The 15,877-nt window shown below is 29.1% G+C and overlaps 1 protein-coding gene and 2 pseudogenes across 1 annotated transcript; all 3 read right to left on the reverse strand.

Annotated features, from left to right (window-relative positions):
• Window positions 1–3,865: 3,865 nt before the first annotated feature.
• Window positions 3,866–9,082, reverse strand: LOC145188638 (uncharacterized; annotated as a pseudogene).
• A 1,159-nt stretch (window positions 9,083–10,241) lies between these two features.
• On the reverse strand, window positions 10,242–15,818 carry LOC149888252 (uncharacterized). The gene has a single exon (XM_090089267.1). It carries the CDS (start codon window positions 14,260–14,262, stop codon window positions 13,978–13,980), a length of 285 nt encoding a protein of 94 aa, XP_089945393.1. The 5' UTR covers window positions 14,263–15,818; the 3' UTR covers window positions 10,242–13,977.
• LOC149888253 (uncharacterized) lies at window positions 15,077–15,743 on the reverse strand (annotated as a pseudogene).
• Window positions 15,819–15,877: the final 59 nt, after the last annotated feature.

The raw sequence follows: 15,877 nt of genomic DNA on the forward strand, positions 1-15,877 counted from the left end.
TCCAAAAGTTCATGCTGTTTTCTTCCATGTGAAGCAATTCATTGAGATCAAAAGGGCTCCCTTGGGGATCTTTAGTGAGCAGGCAACAGAATCAATGCATTATAATTTCAGCTCACATTGACAGAGATACAAAAGAGACCGCAATCATCCTGAGTATGCAAAGAGGCTTCTTTCATGTGTTGTGGACTACAACAGCAAGCATTTGTGAAGAATCAAATATTGAGAAGAATTTATTTTATGTACCATTTGCTCTTTATGTGTTTAGAATCAAGAGGTTGTTTTTGTGTTTTGGCTTAGAATAACTAAAAGAATTATTTAAGAAAGTGTTTATTATTTCCATCTTGTTAATGAAAAACTATATCAGTTGTGTCAGAATAAACTATTATTCAAGTGAATTTTAGACAGTTATGTTTTGGAGTAATAAATGCTTATTTTGAAGAGTTTTTGAATGCTGTAAAAATGCAAAATTTGAAAAGCTGTCATTTCGGCCTATTGTGCAAAGTACTAAAAACTAAAAATCGAAATTATTTTCTCGGACGAAATAGTTAGATTTCAAATTTTACATTTTTGGAGTCAGGAAACATTGTAGTTTCACCCTGTCAAAGCAGTTTTCTCGGGCCAGCTCAAAGTAGTTTTTGGTCATTTTTTACAACAGTGGGCAGTTGTTAATGATATAGCTGAAAATGAATTCAGTCTTATTGAAAATCTCAATGACACATTGACAAAGAAAGAGAAAAAGAAGCATTTTATTCTTTGATTGGTTGCAAACCATCGCAAGAATTTTCTAACTCTATCAATGAAATTACTGTCGTAGATTAACCACTGCGGAACATTTTTTTTTAAAACTAAATTCTGAGTTAGATAATAATTTTCAGTTAAAATTTTTAATTACAACTTAAATCTCTTAATTTCAATTTATAATTTTAATTTAAAGTTTTAAATCATTAATAATCGATAATAAATCGATAAAACTATATAAAAAGTGTCAAATTTTAAAAATAAATTCTGAACAAGATAATAATTTTCAGTTAAAATTTTCAATTACAACTTTAGTTTCTTAATTTTAATTTCTAGTTTTAAATCGATAATCGACATTCAGCAATGTTTTATTTTTAGGAGGGATCGACCTGTAAGTACAGTTTTTTTAAATTTTTTTCATTTAATTTTTGTAAAATTGTTATAATCATAACAAACAGCAAAAATAAACTTGTGAAGTACTGAAGTCTGTTACTTTGTTTTTGTTGACCACCCCTAATATATATATATATATATGTTTTGATAAAAAATCATAAAAATGCTGAAGTGGGCAAAACTACATAAAAATGGTTCATTAATGGCAGTAAATGTGACCGACTTCTACGTCTAAAACGTCGAAGTTTTAAATCTATGTTTTCAAGAAATGATTCTTAATTCAAAGTTAAGTTTTTGAGCGTATCATAAAGCAGTGTGTACTGTGAAACATAGTAGATGTAAAGGCTGTTTTGGTTGCAATTCAACAAGTGGCATTGAAAAAAAAAGAAAAGAATAATGACAAAACTAGTTTATTAAGATATTTTTGAAAAGTTATGCTTCTCCTCCTGAAATTTCATTTCCTCTTCAAAAGTAGTTAATGTAAATCCATTTATTTTTTAGAAGAAAATGACCCGAAGCTCAAAGCCAAAACTTCTTAGTTAGTGGCATCAAATTGACTTCAACAAATTGGATATGTCGTTTTGTAGAAAGTTCGAAAAGTAAAGTTAAAAGTAAAAAATAAGTCGTTATGTTGAAAACTGGAGTAAAAGATGGACATAAGTGGAGTAGTGAAGTCACGTACAGTTGTGTACATCACGAGAAAGTTTTTTTATTAAATTATTTTGTTAAAATTTTATTAAAATAAATTTGGAAATATTACCTGAATGATTTTTATTAAATTTTGATTTCTAAATAAAAAGAATGTATCGCACTCTTTATTATGACCTAACCCTAACCCTATATAAAATAATTTAATTATATTGTTTATAAAAACAAACAAAAAATGCAAATAGAATCACATCCAATGTGGGCCGTTTTACACAAACCTCAACAAAAATGTATGCTTTGAAATTAAGCTTGTTTTGTTTAACAAGTTGTTTAAAATATTTTTTGTACCAACAATGCTAGCTTCGGTAGAATCTTCGGTAGAATCTTTTTTTACTGCTTTTATTTATAAAGTACTGCTTGAAAATTAAATATTTTGAAATGTAATAAAAAACTTATAGGCAATGTATTTTTAAGATGCTAAATTTTTTAATAAAAATCTTATAATAAAAATTTGTGCAACTAATAGTTTTAGTTATTTTAACAAGCCGTTAGACTTATTGTTGATGCTAATAAATGCAAACAAAAACCCAACCAAAACCGCAACACGTGGTAACGGCTGGTTACCGGTCGATGTTGCGGCTGTTGACATTTAAATTTTGATTAGCAGAATATTTAGCAAATCTTCCAATATTTCCTTGACCTTTAAACTTTTTTTAGTAAGAGACTTTATAAGAGGTATTAGACATGTTAAAAAAACATTTTCAATTCCTTTAAATAAATAGAGCCAATGAAATGCAATATGCACTGATCATCAATCCCTGTAATCTTTTATTGTTGTTATGCTTAATTATTCAATCCTCGACTGGTCAATAGCGAACTTAGGTCGTTAAAATCACAACTATTTGCGATGTTATTTATTCTACGAATTTTGTAAGGTTAGAATTTCACTAATAAACAAAACAAAAAAGATCAAAAATTTTCCCTCGCAGAGCCTTAAGTTAAATAGAAAGTCAAAATGGTCCATTAAGTTTAATAAACGCTTAAAACCGACTAAAAGGTCTTAAGCTTTTACCGCGTAAAAGCTTAAGACCGATTACTTCTGTTTTTAAATATATTTTTCGTTGCGTAATTTTATTGGACTATCCCTTATGCAAGTTACATTTTAGATAGCTACGAATCAGTTGCGCAATTAGAATTTGACAACCAAGAAAAATCTTTCTAGGTGTCTTTTCACTTGCACGCGCATTTCCAAAAAATATCTTGACAGGCAAAATTGATTTTAAAACATTCTTGCTCTAATTTTTTTTTCCAATATTTTTTATTTGTTAATAAAAAAACTTTAAAAAATGTTTTTTTGAGCTATAGAGCATGTCTATGTTTCCGCTGCGCTTGAAAGAGACTCAGTCTGCAACTTTTTACAGGAGTTTAATGGTTGAGCAAGGATTATTAAATATAACAATAAAACGAAAGTAAAGTTTTTTTATTTTTCAATTTTAATATAATAATCAAATACTATTTCAAATATGTAAGTAAACAAGCAAATATAAAAAAAATTACAAATATAAAGTCAATTACCAGCACCAAAAAAATCGTCTGAACGACTGCTAACAAGAAAGTCGTCTGAAGCAAATTTCACTTTCTATTACACACTCCAATGAATAGGTTATTAACGGTATCAATCTAGTTGGATATGGTTAGTAAAGGTGTTTATTTGTAAATAATAGTAAGTGTTTACCTAAAAATATCATCTAAAATCAACTAAAAATACAGTACTAAAGCGAAAACATAACAAATGTGAATCAAAATACAAATGTAATACAAAAGTTTTTTTTACTTTGTAATACAAAATTTCAAACTAAAATGTTTTTCATAGAGTTAGGCTGCTTGATAAGTTACAATATCAAGATTACAAATTATTACAATATTAAATAAAATAATAGAATAAAACATTCTTATGTTAAAATGAAAAAAGTATTCACAAAATTTAAAACTTCCAAAAGAGTAAGGAAAAAAGTATTTATATAAAGTAAGTAAAAAGAAAGTATATTAGTTAACAACAAAGATAAAAAAAGAACAGTAAAATTATTTAATCTTTAGTATTCTCAGACGTAATCAATCGTTTTTCAAAGAGATTTTTTTCCTTTGATTCCAAATATGTATGAAAAACTGGAGGTAGAAGCAAAAATGAGTTTGCGTCATTAGTTTAGCTGAAGACTTGACATTTTGTAAAAAACTATTGAAATGCTCGCATATAGAATTATTTATTGGATAAAAACTACCCAAGCGATTGCAGCGAAAAACATCAGCACATTTATGTGTGTAACCATGAAACACATCATGGAAAAAAGAAGTATCTTTAAAAAAAACTGATTCTATATTGTGACAGAATTCCGATAAACTGCATCCAAAATCATAAACTATATTTTTTGGAGCTATTTCACAATGGGAATACAAAGAAGCATGTGGGTCTTTTCTTCCTTTTGATCCTTGTATAATATGAAAGCCATAGCAATGGCCATGCATAGGACAAAACCATAAAAAAAAAGATACACCTTTTTTTGAAACTTGAGGAAATAATTTATTACAAATTTTAGAAGGAATATTATCAAACAAGTTATTATTAGAACTTTTATCAACAGAAAACATTCTCATTTTTCTAATTTGACATCCATGTTTTTCAAAATAATAAGCTCTCCCAAATCTTGGTGGGTTATAAGTATCTTTAATGACTTCAGCATTTTTTGGTTGCACATCAACAAAATGAATTTTTTTAACAAAATTACAACAATATTGGATTAATATAACAATATCTCCAGAAGGTGAATTATTGTAGTTAGAGGATAATTCTACCAATTTTGCTAACTCAGGAGAAAAACAACGCAGCAGACAAAACTTTACTGAAAGTTCACAACCACCTACATTTGATAAAAGTTGTTCACATATAAAAAGTATTTCATCAGTGAAACGTAATGGAATTAAACTGTCAAAAGAGCTATCAGCAGCTAGTATTTTAAAAACTTTAGCACAGGACCGCCGCAAATTATGTTGCACTGGTGATTATGAAACCATCAGCTGAAATGATGGTATACATTCAGCAGGAATATAATTTATAAGTATAGAGTTTAGTTTTAAAGTATCAGCATCAAATCTTATATCATCAGAATTTTCAACTGAAAGAATAAGAAGACAAATCTTTTTAAGATGTGCTATATATATATATATATATATATATATATATATATATATATATATATATATATATATAACCACACACTTAAAAAGTTTAATATACCTAATTCATAACCAGCACAAGTTGATTTAGACAAACAAAAAACAGAATCTTCCCATCCATACCGATAAGCAGTACAATTATTTGATAAACATTTGCGCAAATAAACATCACACTCAACCACTTCACGATCAGTGTACATGTTTATTTTATGACTAAACTCAGTACCTCCATTTGAAAAAGATTCAGATACCCACCCAGCCTTTAAAAAATTGAAAATCATGATAATTGTTATCATTTTTATTGGTGACAAAATTGACTTTACTACAGCTAAGAAAGTTGTTCTACTTTATGACTTAGCTGAAACTAATTATAAAAAAATTTTATTTAAATTTATTTTATTTAAATGTCAAAATAGCCTTATAAAAAAAAAAAATTCTTACACCACATTCACATATTTCAAGATCTGTAGAAGGCATAAAAGAATACCCATTTGTAGCAGACTGTCTTTTTACAATATCAGCGCTAAATTTATGACTAAACTGATCACAGGAAACCGTCTTCTTACTTGGAGCATGAAGTCCAAATGTCCACAAACCAGATGTTACATCAAATACATCTTCCCACTATTAAAACTATATGTTATGAAACCCTGGGTTTCAATACTCTTAATCCTAATCTTAATTTTTTTTGAAATTAAATAATATATAAAGAAAATCATGTGTAACCCTCAGAATTAAGAAAAATGAGGTTGGCAATAATTTGTAGACCTCAATCTTTTTAAGGTCAGCATCAGCTTGGCAAAAAAGGTTCAATACAAAGGTCTTACTATAAAACATAGAAACGAGTTCGGCAATTTTTTTTGCCGACCTCAAATATTTAAAGGTCGGCAGTTAGGTCAGCATTGTCCAATGCCGACCCTAATTCCGAGGGTTGCATGTGACATGATGGCTAAACAAAATTTTTTAATTTAATCATTTTGGAATTTTTTGTTGTATTAAAGTAACTGTGTGCATAAAACATGAACAACAATTAATTCACAATTAAACAATGAACTGACCAAAATTGCTATAAAACATAAAATACTATTAATTGACAAACGTATATATGTATAAAACAACTAAAATACCTTTTCTTTAAGAAGTTGAGCTTAATCTTTTAACTCATCTACTGATGTAAATTCATCTTGGTCAATACTTATCCAATCAGTAGTGTTTTGAGTAAGATAAAAATGCTCCCTAAAAACTTTTAGATGAGAACACAAAAATCCTTTGCCTAGATTGTTGATTTGTCGAGTAGATCCTTCACATATTTGACATTACGAATCATGACATTTTACAACTTTTCTCAACGATTTACTAAGTTCAAAAACCGTATTAAATGTGCACGAATCAGAAACTACTGAATATCTTTCTATACCAGATTTTGAAGCTAATTTAAAAACATTTGATGTTAGACAAAACATACATTCTGTCAGTTTTTTCTTGTTTATTAAATTATTTTCTGGCGAAAAGTCTAGGTTTTCTAGCATTTGAAGTAACTGATGTAATAATCGACAATGACAACAATTATTGACATTTGTCACATTATCTGATTGAAAATAAATAATAGTTGAAAAAGTTTTACACGAGCAGTTATAAATATTAGAAGAATTGATGGTTTCTGCTTTTACATGAACAAATTCTTTACCTTATTTAAATAAAAAAAGTCATTTAAAAGCTTGAAATTAAAGTTAAAAAATTCAAATAACTTTTTTTTTAATTACAATTATATTTTAATTTAATCAAAAAAGAAAATTAGTAAAACTAAACAAGTTGCAAACAAACATACTTGAAAATTACCACTCTCCTGACTGTAATTATTCATTACACAAATATTAAGAGAAGGTCTACGAACACGCCAACTAATAACACCATGACTGAAAAGTTCAGCACAAAAGTACTCATAGAGACTGTTTTTTTTGCCTAAATGCTAAACGAAATGAATTTTTAAAAAAAAAAATATTGAAATGTGATGTTTCCTTTTTGAATTATATTTATTACTTTTTTTTTTACCTTTTAATACTTGATTTATAATCAAGTATTAAAGGGATTAAAATTATGATTCTAATTAAATTAAGTTAATTTAGATAAAAACTTATGTTTAATATACCTATATATTTAACATACCTCATTACTTGAATTAGAGATGTCAATACTTTTTGAAATAAACTTATTCCCACAACATGAATTATTAGACTGAAATTTATGAAAAATCTGCATTTAAATGTTAAAATTAAAATATGTAACAATTTAAAACTAATTAAAAACTTACATTGTCAACAATGCCCTCTAAAGAAGATAACCTAATCTTTTTTGCAATTGATGATTTATGAGCTAGGTCTCCTTTACTTGATGGATATATGACTGGCTTTTTTATGTTAAAAGTATTTTTTAAACATGACTTAATTATGTCAATAGAATTATTTCGGTAAAATAATGCCTGAAGAATTCTATTTCTAGGTGATCCTGGAAAATACCGATAGGAAGTTTAAAACTTTTGCTCAAATCTCAATATTTTTGTAAGTTTATCCCACATCCATTTATGATGGTTGGGAAGATTAGATAAAAGACTAAATTGATTTTCTAATGTCGGAAATTCTAATATTTTAGTCCATAGTTTTCCATAGCTTGAGTTTCTTGAGGATTACTTCGATGAAGCATAAGACTTTTTTCCCACTCTTCAGCTTTTTCTGAAGGTTGGCAAACAAAAAACCTAATAGAAAATATTTAGCAGTTCAAAAAAAGAAATAAAAAATTAAGTATATAAATATCAAACATATCTTAATTTACTTCTAAAGGTTTTAATTCTTTTTTAGATCTTAGGCTAGAAAGAACTAAACAATATATAAAATCTGAACAATGTATAAAAATGATGTAAAATATAACAAACAGTTGTACACCTAAGCATAAGGATGCTAAGACAAAAAAAATGTACTGAAAAAATAAATTTAATAACATACTTTTTGTTTCCTTGATTATTAACTTCCCATAATTGGTCTTTAAAAAGACAAATAGTATTTAACTGATTACAAATGCATAATATATTTTTATCTAACGCAGTTATTATTTTTTTTAAACTTTCATTTAACCCACCCTTGCAATCGTATATTATACGATTAAAACTTCTATTTTTGTGAATACGACTTTTATCATCTAAAAAATTATACAAAAAAATTATTCCTAAATACTAAAATAATTAGACGTACCATGATTTAGATGATAGCTTAAACAATCTACTTTCGGTTCTGTATCCAAAGGTTTCATTTTTGAGTAAAATTTCCATTTCAACATCCTTTATAGTGAAAGCACAGTATGGAAGAATTTCTTCAATTTCCAGATTTTGTTTCAGTTTAGCATGAGCAACATTTTCAAAGTATGCAGTGAAACTGCCATACTCAAAATATCTAAAAATAATAAATTATTTGATACGTATTTATTGATAGAAATGCATATAAACAAGTAATAAACTTGATTATAACAAAAAAAAGTTATATTTAAGTATATTTTTATACAATTTAGGAGCTATTCTCTTATTCTCTCTCCCTCTTTAAATATATGTGTGTGTGTGTGTGTGTGTGTGTGTGTGTGTGTGTGTGTGTGTGTGTGTGTGTGTGTGTGTGTGTGTGTGTGTTTATATATATACACACACACACACAGGGTGTTCTTATATAATAATATATTATATATTATTACATTTATATATATATACATTTATGTTCATTTATATGAAATTTATTAATTTTACCTTTATCATCTTCACTAGTTTGCACATTAAAAACAACATCTTCTTCTGATAGTGGAATCTGATTATGATAACAATGCAAAAAACAATTTAAAAAAAAAACAACCTTATATGATATATATATATATATATATATATATATATATATATATATATATATATATATATATATATATATATATATATATATATATATATTAATCATTTTTAAAAGTACCGCTTTTTCAACTATATTTGAGCTTACAGGAAAACTTCTTCAATAGCAGAATAGTTAAGTAGATTAAAATCCATTTTTAATAGTGTAAAACGTTAGTTATGTTGTTAGTTGTTATAATTGCAGATCTTTTTGTCAAACTAAAAAGTAAAAAGAAAAGATTGGTTAAAAACTATTAACTGAGGTTTTAATAAATATTTGATAAGTTTATTTAATATTTTTTAATGATTTTGAAAGATAATTTTGTATTAGGTTTTAATGTAAACACATATTAATAGCGTATGGTACGGAAAAGATTTCAACTCAATTTAGAGGTAACCACCTTAATCACGCCTTACAGACCATTAATATGCTTCTTTTATTTCTAATAATCCACTCAAATAAAACAGAAACTTTAATTTTATCAGAGAATAATCTGGTTTTGTATTGATAGGTTTGGCTAATCTAATAACTTATACGCAAAATAAATAATACGTCATAACATTACCATAAGCGGAGTGAGCAGGTCTCGGAACATGAACTGTATGGTGTATAGTGTTTATCGTGTTGATTATGTTGATCTGATTTTACGAGATTTGAAGTGGGTATTGTCTGTCTTCCATTCATATAGGCATCGAGGTTTGCATTTTCCTGTAGACTTTGAGACTTGAAGTTTTCATAATTTGTCTTCTAATCTTTGCTTCTAAGCTTTGATAATATTTGAGTAGACATTGATTCGCGTTTTCAATAAATGTTTTAAACCGTGTAAATATATTCTTAAATTCTCCAATATTATAATGTCATGCATATACTTTCAAATACTTATACTTTCAATTACATGTACTTCAATTAAATATACTTTTAATTACATATATTTCAGTTGCATGTACTTTAATTATATACACGTTAATTACATACACTTTCAATTACATATACTTTCAATGAATTTCTTATTCATCGAATTAGAATATATTACTCCATACAGATAGTTAACCCTTAACACGGTGGTTTAGTAATAGACATTAACTATGCGCATGCGTTATATTTTGCTAAAATTTTGGTAAACAATGTTCGCAAGTAAACAGAATAACTAATTATTTCTAGTAGGTGGGTTTCAAGTTTGGTTTCCCAAGCTCTCAACCATTTCATTTTGAATTGTTGCACTCAGATATCTTGTAGATCCTAAAAACATAAAAAAACACAATATAAATTCATGATAAGAAACAGTTAATAATTATAAACAAAATAAATGGATAAAAAACGTAGAAATAATTATTAGGCACTTTACGCAACAACGACAGGAGAGCTTTGCAACGGTTTTCGCGTAACCCTTGGATTTTGTACCGTCTGTAAAATATAATGATTTTACGCATTTTGGTGCGTACGACGCACAGTGACTCAAAACAGCAAAAAATGGTAATAAACCCATCACAACTTTTCTATAAATTAAGTGCCCTTTTTTAAATAATATTGACTTGCAATAATTTTTTATTTCAAAAGTATAAATGCTTCATAAAACTTTTATTTTGTATTTTGTAGTTAAAAGAAGTAAAAAAATTTATTTTCAGAGAAATCTAAAAAATGTGAGATTTTTACTTAACTAAAATAGAGTATTTTTAATTTAAGTAAAAATGTATATTTACTTTGAAGATAATCTTTTGGCTCTATATATTTCAAATTTACTCAAAAAAAAAAAAAAAAAGTCTGATTTTTTTGTTTAAATTTAAAAACTTTTCTAAAAAAAAGGTCGCAAGTAATTGTATTTTTTTGGTTTATATATCAGCTAAAAAAATGTTCCACCGAGTTCCACAAATATGTAAATTTTTTCTAGTTAATTAACGTTTCTGCTTTTAATAATAAAGGGATTACTGCGGTCTCCTGCGGTATTGAAAGTTATGAAAAAAATACAAACGTTGATAAACACTTAAAAACCTTGTTTTCCGCCATTTTTGAAAATATTTACTATTTGATAAGTTCAACATGTTCGAAAAAGCTTAACTGAACAACTTTAGTAGTTCCTGTAATATAAAGTTAACTTAGTAATATTGTGTTATTACAGGATGTAACATTGTGATAATTGTTAAAGCCATTACAAAATAAATATTTAAACAGTGTAAAGTAAAAAAATATATGTAATTTAAAATGTTTCTGATTTATTAGTTTTATTATATTAATGGTTCTTAAAAACAAAAACAATGAAAAGATTAGATCTTATCCCAAATATACGTGAATTAGGAGTGGATAAATTAAGATTATGGAAAGATTTACTTAATGAAATAAAAAATACTGACGAAATTCGCAAAGAAAACTTGAATATAGTAAAGTTTGCTTTAGTTATATTTATTTCAAAGGTGAAGAGAAAACTAACACAAGGTGGTCGAAATTATGATTCATTTATACATAAAGAAAATCGTTGGCTTCAAACAAATCTTATGAACAATAAAAATAGTCATTTTCATTCTGGAAGGCCCCATAAGCAATGAAATGTTCTTCGAGAGCAAACCAAAAGAAAGAAAATAAAAGAACTAGCCACTGAACATCATGAAGCTCTACTTTTAGCTTCCGCAAAAAGTGCAAATGCTGCCGGAGAAAAAAAAATCTCTTTTAAAAAAGAATTTGTCTAATCTTTTAGAGATAGCTGATAAAACTTTGGATAAAACCTTTCCCATTATTATGAGTGTAGAGGAAGCTCTTGCATTAAAAATGAACACTTATCTCAGCGATAAACAATATCAAATGATCAGAAACTCAGTTCTTGTACACTATGTACATATTTATCCTTCCTTGCACAATATTTTGGTGGAAAAATTGAAATGCTATCCGGAGAATATACATTTTTCTGAAATATCTGCAAAGTGTACTCTTTAAAGCATGTTACACTGTGAGTAGAATAACTGAAAAGCATGTTACACTGTGAGTAGAATAACTGAAATGGTTGATATGTCAAATTGTTGTTAAGGTAACAAAATATTTGGAGTTTTATATGGAAAGATTAGTTTTGATGGAGCATCAAGCCAAAATATTTATAAACAGAAATACTTTGAGACAAGCATCACAAGTATAGAACTTAAGAGTGAAAAAATCTTTTTAGTACAGCTTTTGTGCCTTTATAGCTCAAAGTAGAAGATGGCGAAATTTGGAAAAATGAAAATCCTTCAAGTTGTCACTTTTGTATCATCTACAATATAAAAAAGAGAGTCTAATTTTATCCAGAGAAGAATAACCAGATCTAAAAAAATCAAATAAATACCTTAAAGACGTTTTGCAAAGTTTTTGATATTGCAGGAAGAAAGGTGACCTTTAATATCAGCTATAGAGTTGATCTTACAATGTTTGATAATAAAGTAGTTAACGCACTTACAGAGACAAAATCCACTCAACTGCCATGTTTTCAATGCTAAACCCAACGAAATGAACAATATTGATTTATTAAAAGCATAAACTGAGAATGAGTCAGCCTTGGGGCTTGGAATTTCAGCTTTGATTTGCTGGATAAATCTCCCACTGTACATAAACTGCTGTTTCATTGTTCTTCCATTTCACATATATTACCTTTGCCAATCGGGTTATATTCGGAAGATGCACTAGAGAATTTAAATAAACAAAATAGGCTTAAGCACACGGCAAAAATATCAAGGTTAAACACAATGATGAATCAGATGCACTACCTTCTAGTAAGATCAGATCCAAAAGTATCAAGCATATCCAAGTATCGGCTGGATACTTATATGGACACTTGTCCGATCCTAAAACAAAAATGCTGTTTAATATTCCTTTTTTTTTTTTAACTAAAGTGGTTTAAAAGAGTAAATTAACAAAAAAGCTAATAGTGATCCTCAAATTCACGGGAATTTCAATTTCGGGAATATCGGAAATGAAAAAGCTTATTCCCGGGAATTACCGTTACCGGGAATGAGGTTTGAAATGTTTCTTTTCTTTTTAAAACCTGTAAATTTTTAATCAAAAAATACAAAAACAATATAAAAAACTCAATTTATGTTTAAATCTACTTTAATAATTTATTTCGGAATTAACATTTAAGAAAAGAAATAGCATCGATGTTCTCATCACAAAGACGGTTGCGAACTTTGCTCACAAGAATATTTGGTTCCGAAAAACGACGTTCTGCAGCTACTGATGTTGCTGGTATTGTCTTCAGTCCCTCGATAAGTCTATCCAGAGTTGGTGAGCGTACTTTTGTCTTCGCATACATCTGAAACTCCTTTTTGCATTTAATAGCTTTGCCCGCCTGCTTGATGGTGACCTCTCTTGAAGCTTACAAGGCAAGTGTCAGTTGCTCAGCTAAACTTCTTTGAACCTGGTGTGATGTTAATGCTGATGGTTCTTCTTGCTGTTCAGGTTGTTCCACACAATCATCATTTTCAGTACTAAAGAGTCTTTCCATCAGTTTCACTGCAAGTTTGCTCATAGCTGCAACAGTCGATGTAGCAAAGTGATTTAGCCCATTGATGCTGTTGATGTCGTGCAAGTAAAGGATGAGTGATTGAAGAGTGTCATGTCTGCGTTTGTTGATTTTCTCTTTGATAGCCAAGAAGATATCCTGCGAGAGCTGATGATCATGCATTTCTAAATTGTCCAAGAGAAACTTGATATTTGTGTTGCAATCGATGAAATTTACTAATTTCTTTGACAAGAATTGAATTGCCAACTTCGCTGCACTCAGAACTTCTACCAGCTCCTCCAATCTTTTTGAGTCGATATCTGCCCATAAGTAGGTTTTGTAAATCTCCCTGTGGTTCAGAGCTTCCTTCACAGGTGCAAGTAACTTCAAGAACCTTTCGCAAGCATCATGAAAGCTGCCCCAATGAGTCTTTGAATCTAACTTCAGCTTAAGTTCTCTCGCGTTGTTCATCCTCTTAACGAATTTTTGAAGAATTTCATTTTTGACCGATGATCGATGGAATAAGCTCGCGATTTTTCTCAATTTAGTGATCGTTGATTGATAAGCGAAAACCATTTGAAGTGAATCGACCTACTCTTTATCGTCTGATTCTGTGTCCTCGCCGACATCAGGTACATCTTCATCAGGTTCATCTTCATTTCCACACTCAACGAAAAAGACATCGTCGTCGTCATCCACTGGAGCATCTGCTGACTGTTTCTTTAGATCAAGAACTTTAGTAACACCCAGATGAATTCTATGATCGCTGCACTGGACGTATTCTGATGCGATTATAGAACCAAATGATACTATAGCGCTCGCACCATCACCAGAAGTGCTAACAATGTGTTTCTCTGGATCCAAGCCAAATTCCATCAATCTTGCTTCGAACTGTTAATAAAAAAATAAAAAAATAAAACGATTAGAAACCTAAAAAAAAGAAAAAAATTATAGTATCAATTTATTAATTTTGTGATGTTAAGAGCAGCTGCACTTCCATAAATTGGAATCATGTCCAAATTGATTTCTTTATTGACACCATTTTCAAAATAATGAAGATTAATGTTCAAAAAACGTCACCCTGCAGTAGAAGTCCATTCATCAAAGGTTGTTGAAAAGAGTTGTCCTTCAGCTAGATGAGTTTGAATCCACAACTTTATTTTAGCCTTGATGTCTTCACGAAAACCTAGAAAAATCTTTGCAACATCAGATCCATTCTTTGGGAAGTTTTTCGTTGGAAACTTCTCTTTCACATGCTCTTCTGTTATACTTGAGTTGACGATCTGTTCGAAGTTCAATCCATTTAAAGCAACTTCTTTAGAAATCGTTTCCTCAAACGACGCTCTAGTAAAATCTGTCATCAGATTTTGCCTCTTTACTGGAGGACTGTCAGTGCTGCTTGTGCATGGTTGAGCTTGGTTGCTAGTTGTCGGTCCAGATTGCTAGGGGTCAAGTATCTGATGATACTTGATCCATTGCTTTACTTTTTCACTTTCTTTTAAAAAAACTTGCGCAAGGCACTTTACCTAAAAGACTTTTTTTTCGCAGAAATCTTTCTGCTGCTTCTTTTGATAAACTTTCAAAATAACTGTAAGACATATAATAACTTTACGAGCGTTTTCTTATCTTTTCGTATAAAATATAATAATTTATTTTCCCTTATTTCAATATGGTTAATTTTATTGCGCAATTATGTCACGTGATTCCAACTAGATGGATACACCTTTGCAATAGGACTTGAGGCAAGTTTTTGAGACTGTTTAAAATCTATAAATTTAAAATAATTTGTCATTAAACCAAATACCCATTCAACGCTAACACGCTGTGCACTCATACCTTTGTTAAATGCAAGTTGGTCTGGCGTAACATTCCTACTGCGGTATTGTGCTAGCAGGTGTACTCGAGAGGATAGGCTGGGTCGCTATATAAGCATAAAGGACTCCCTCATGCCATGCAAATTCCTGGAACTGTGGCAATAAACCAGATTCGTATAGCATAGTGTTATCATGTTTTTTACCCTCAAAAGGATCAACTAAGTTTGCTATCATGCCATTGGGAGCTACAATACTTTGAAATTACAGTGCATGGACTCTCTTATGACCATAGATTATAGACATTTCTTTGATTTGTTTTAGGCCTAGCAATTCTTTGAACGGTTCCATTGATAAAACCAAAACAGTTATCTAGGGGTGCCCCTTTTCGATGGATATAATCAGCAAACTCCGAAGTTTGTTAGATAGTAACATTGGTTGATCCCAAAGTAATAGTTTATGATTATGCAAATTGTAAACATGATCAATTATTGTGTTAGATATCAGACAAATTTCTGTAGGGTTCCTTCTAAACGTATTTGCCATATCAGTAATCTTTTAAGCGTAATGCATAAGGCTTCTATTCCTCTGCAGATTGTTCCTTGGGAGCATTTTATTTCATCAGGTAATCAGGTAAAATATTTATAAAATGTGGTAAGTCAATTTTACAAAAACGTAGA

The sequence above is a fragment of the Hydra viridissima genome, unplaced genomic scaffold (assembly GCF_058129835.1).
Source record: "Hydra viridissima isolate aposymbiotic clone 2 unplaced genomic scaffold, HvirCarnegie_v1 scaffold_5, whole genome shotgun sequence".
Classification (NCBI taxonomy): domain Eukaryota; kingdom Metazoa; phylum Cnidaria; class Hydrozoa; order Anthoathecata; family Hydridae; genus Hydra; species Hydra viridissima.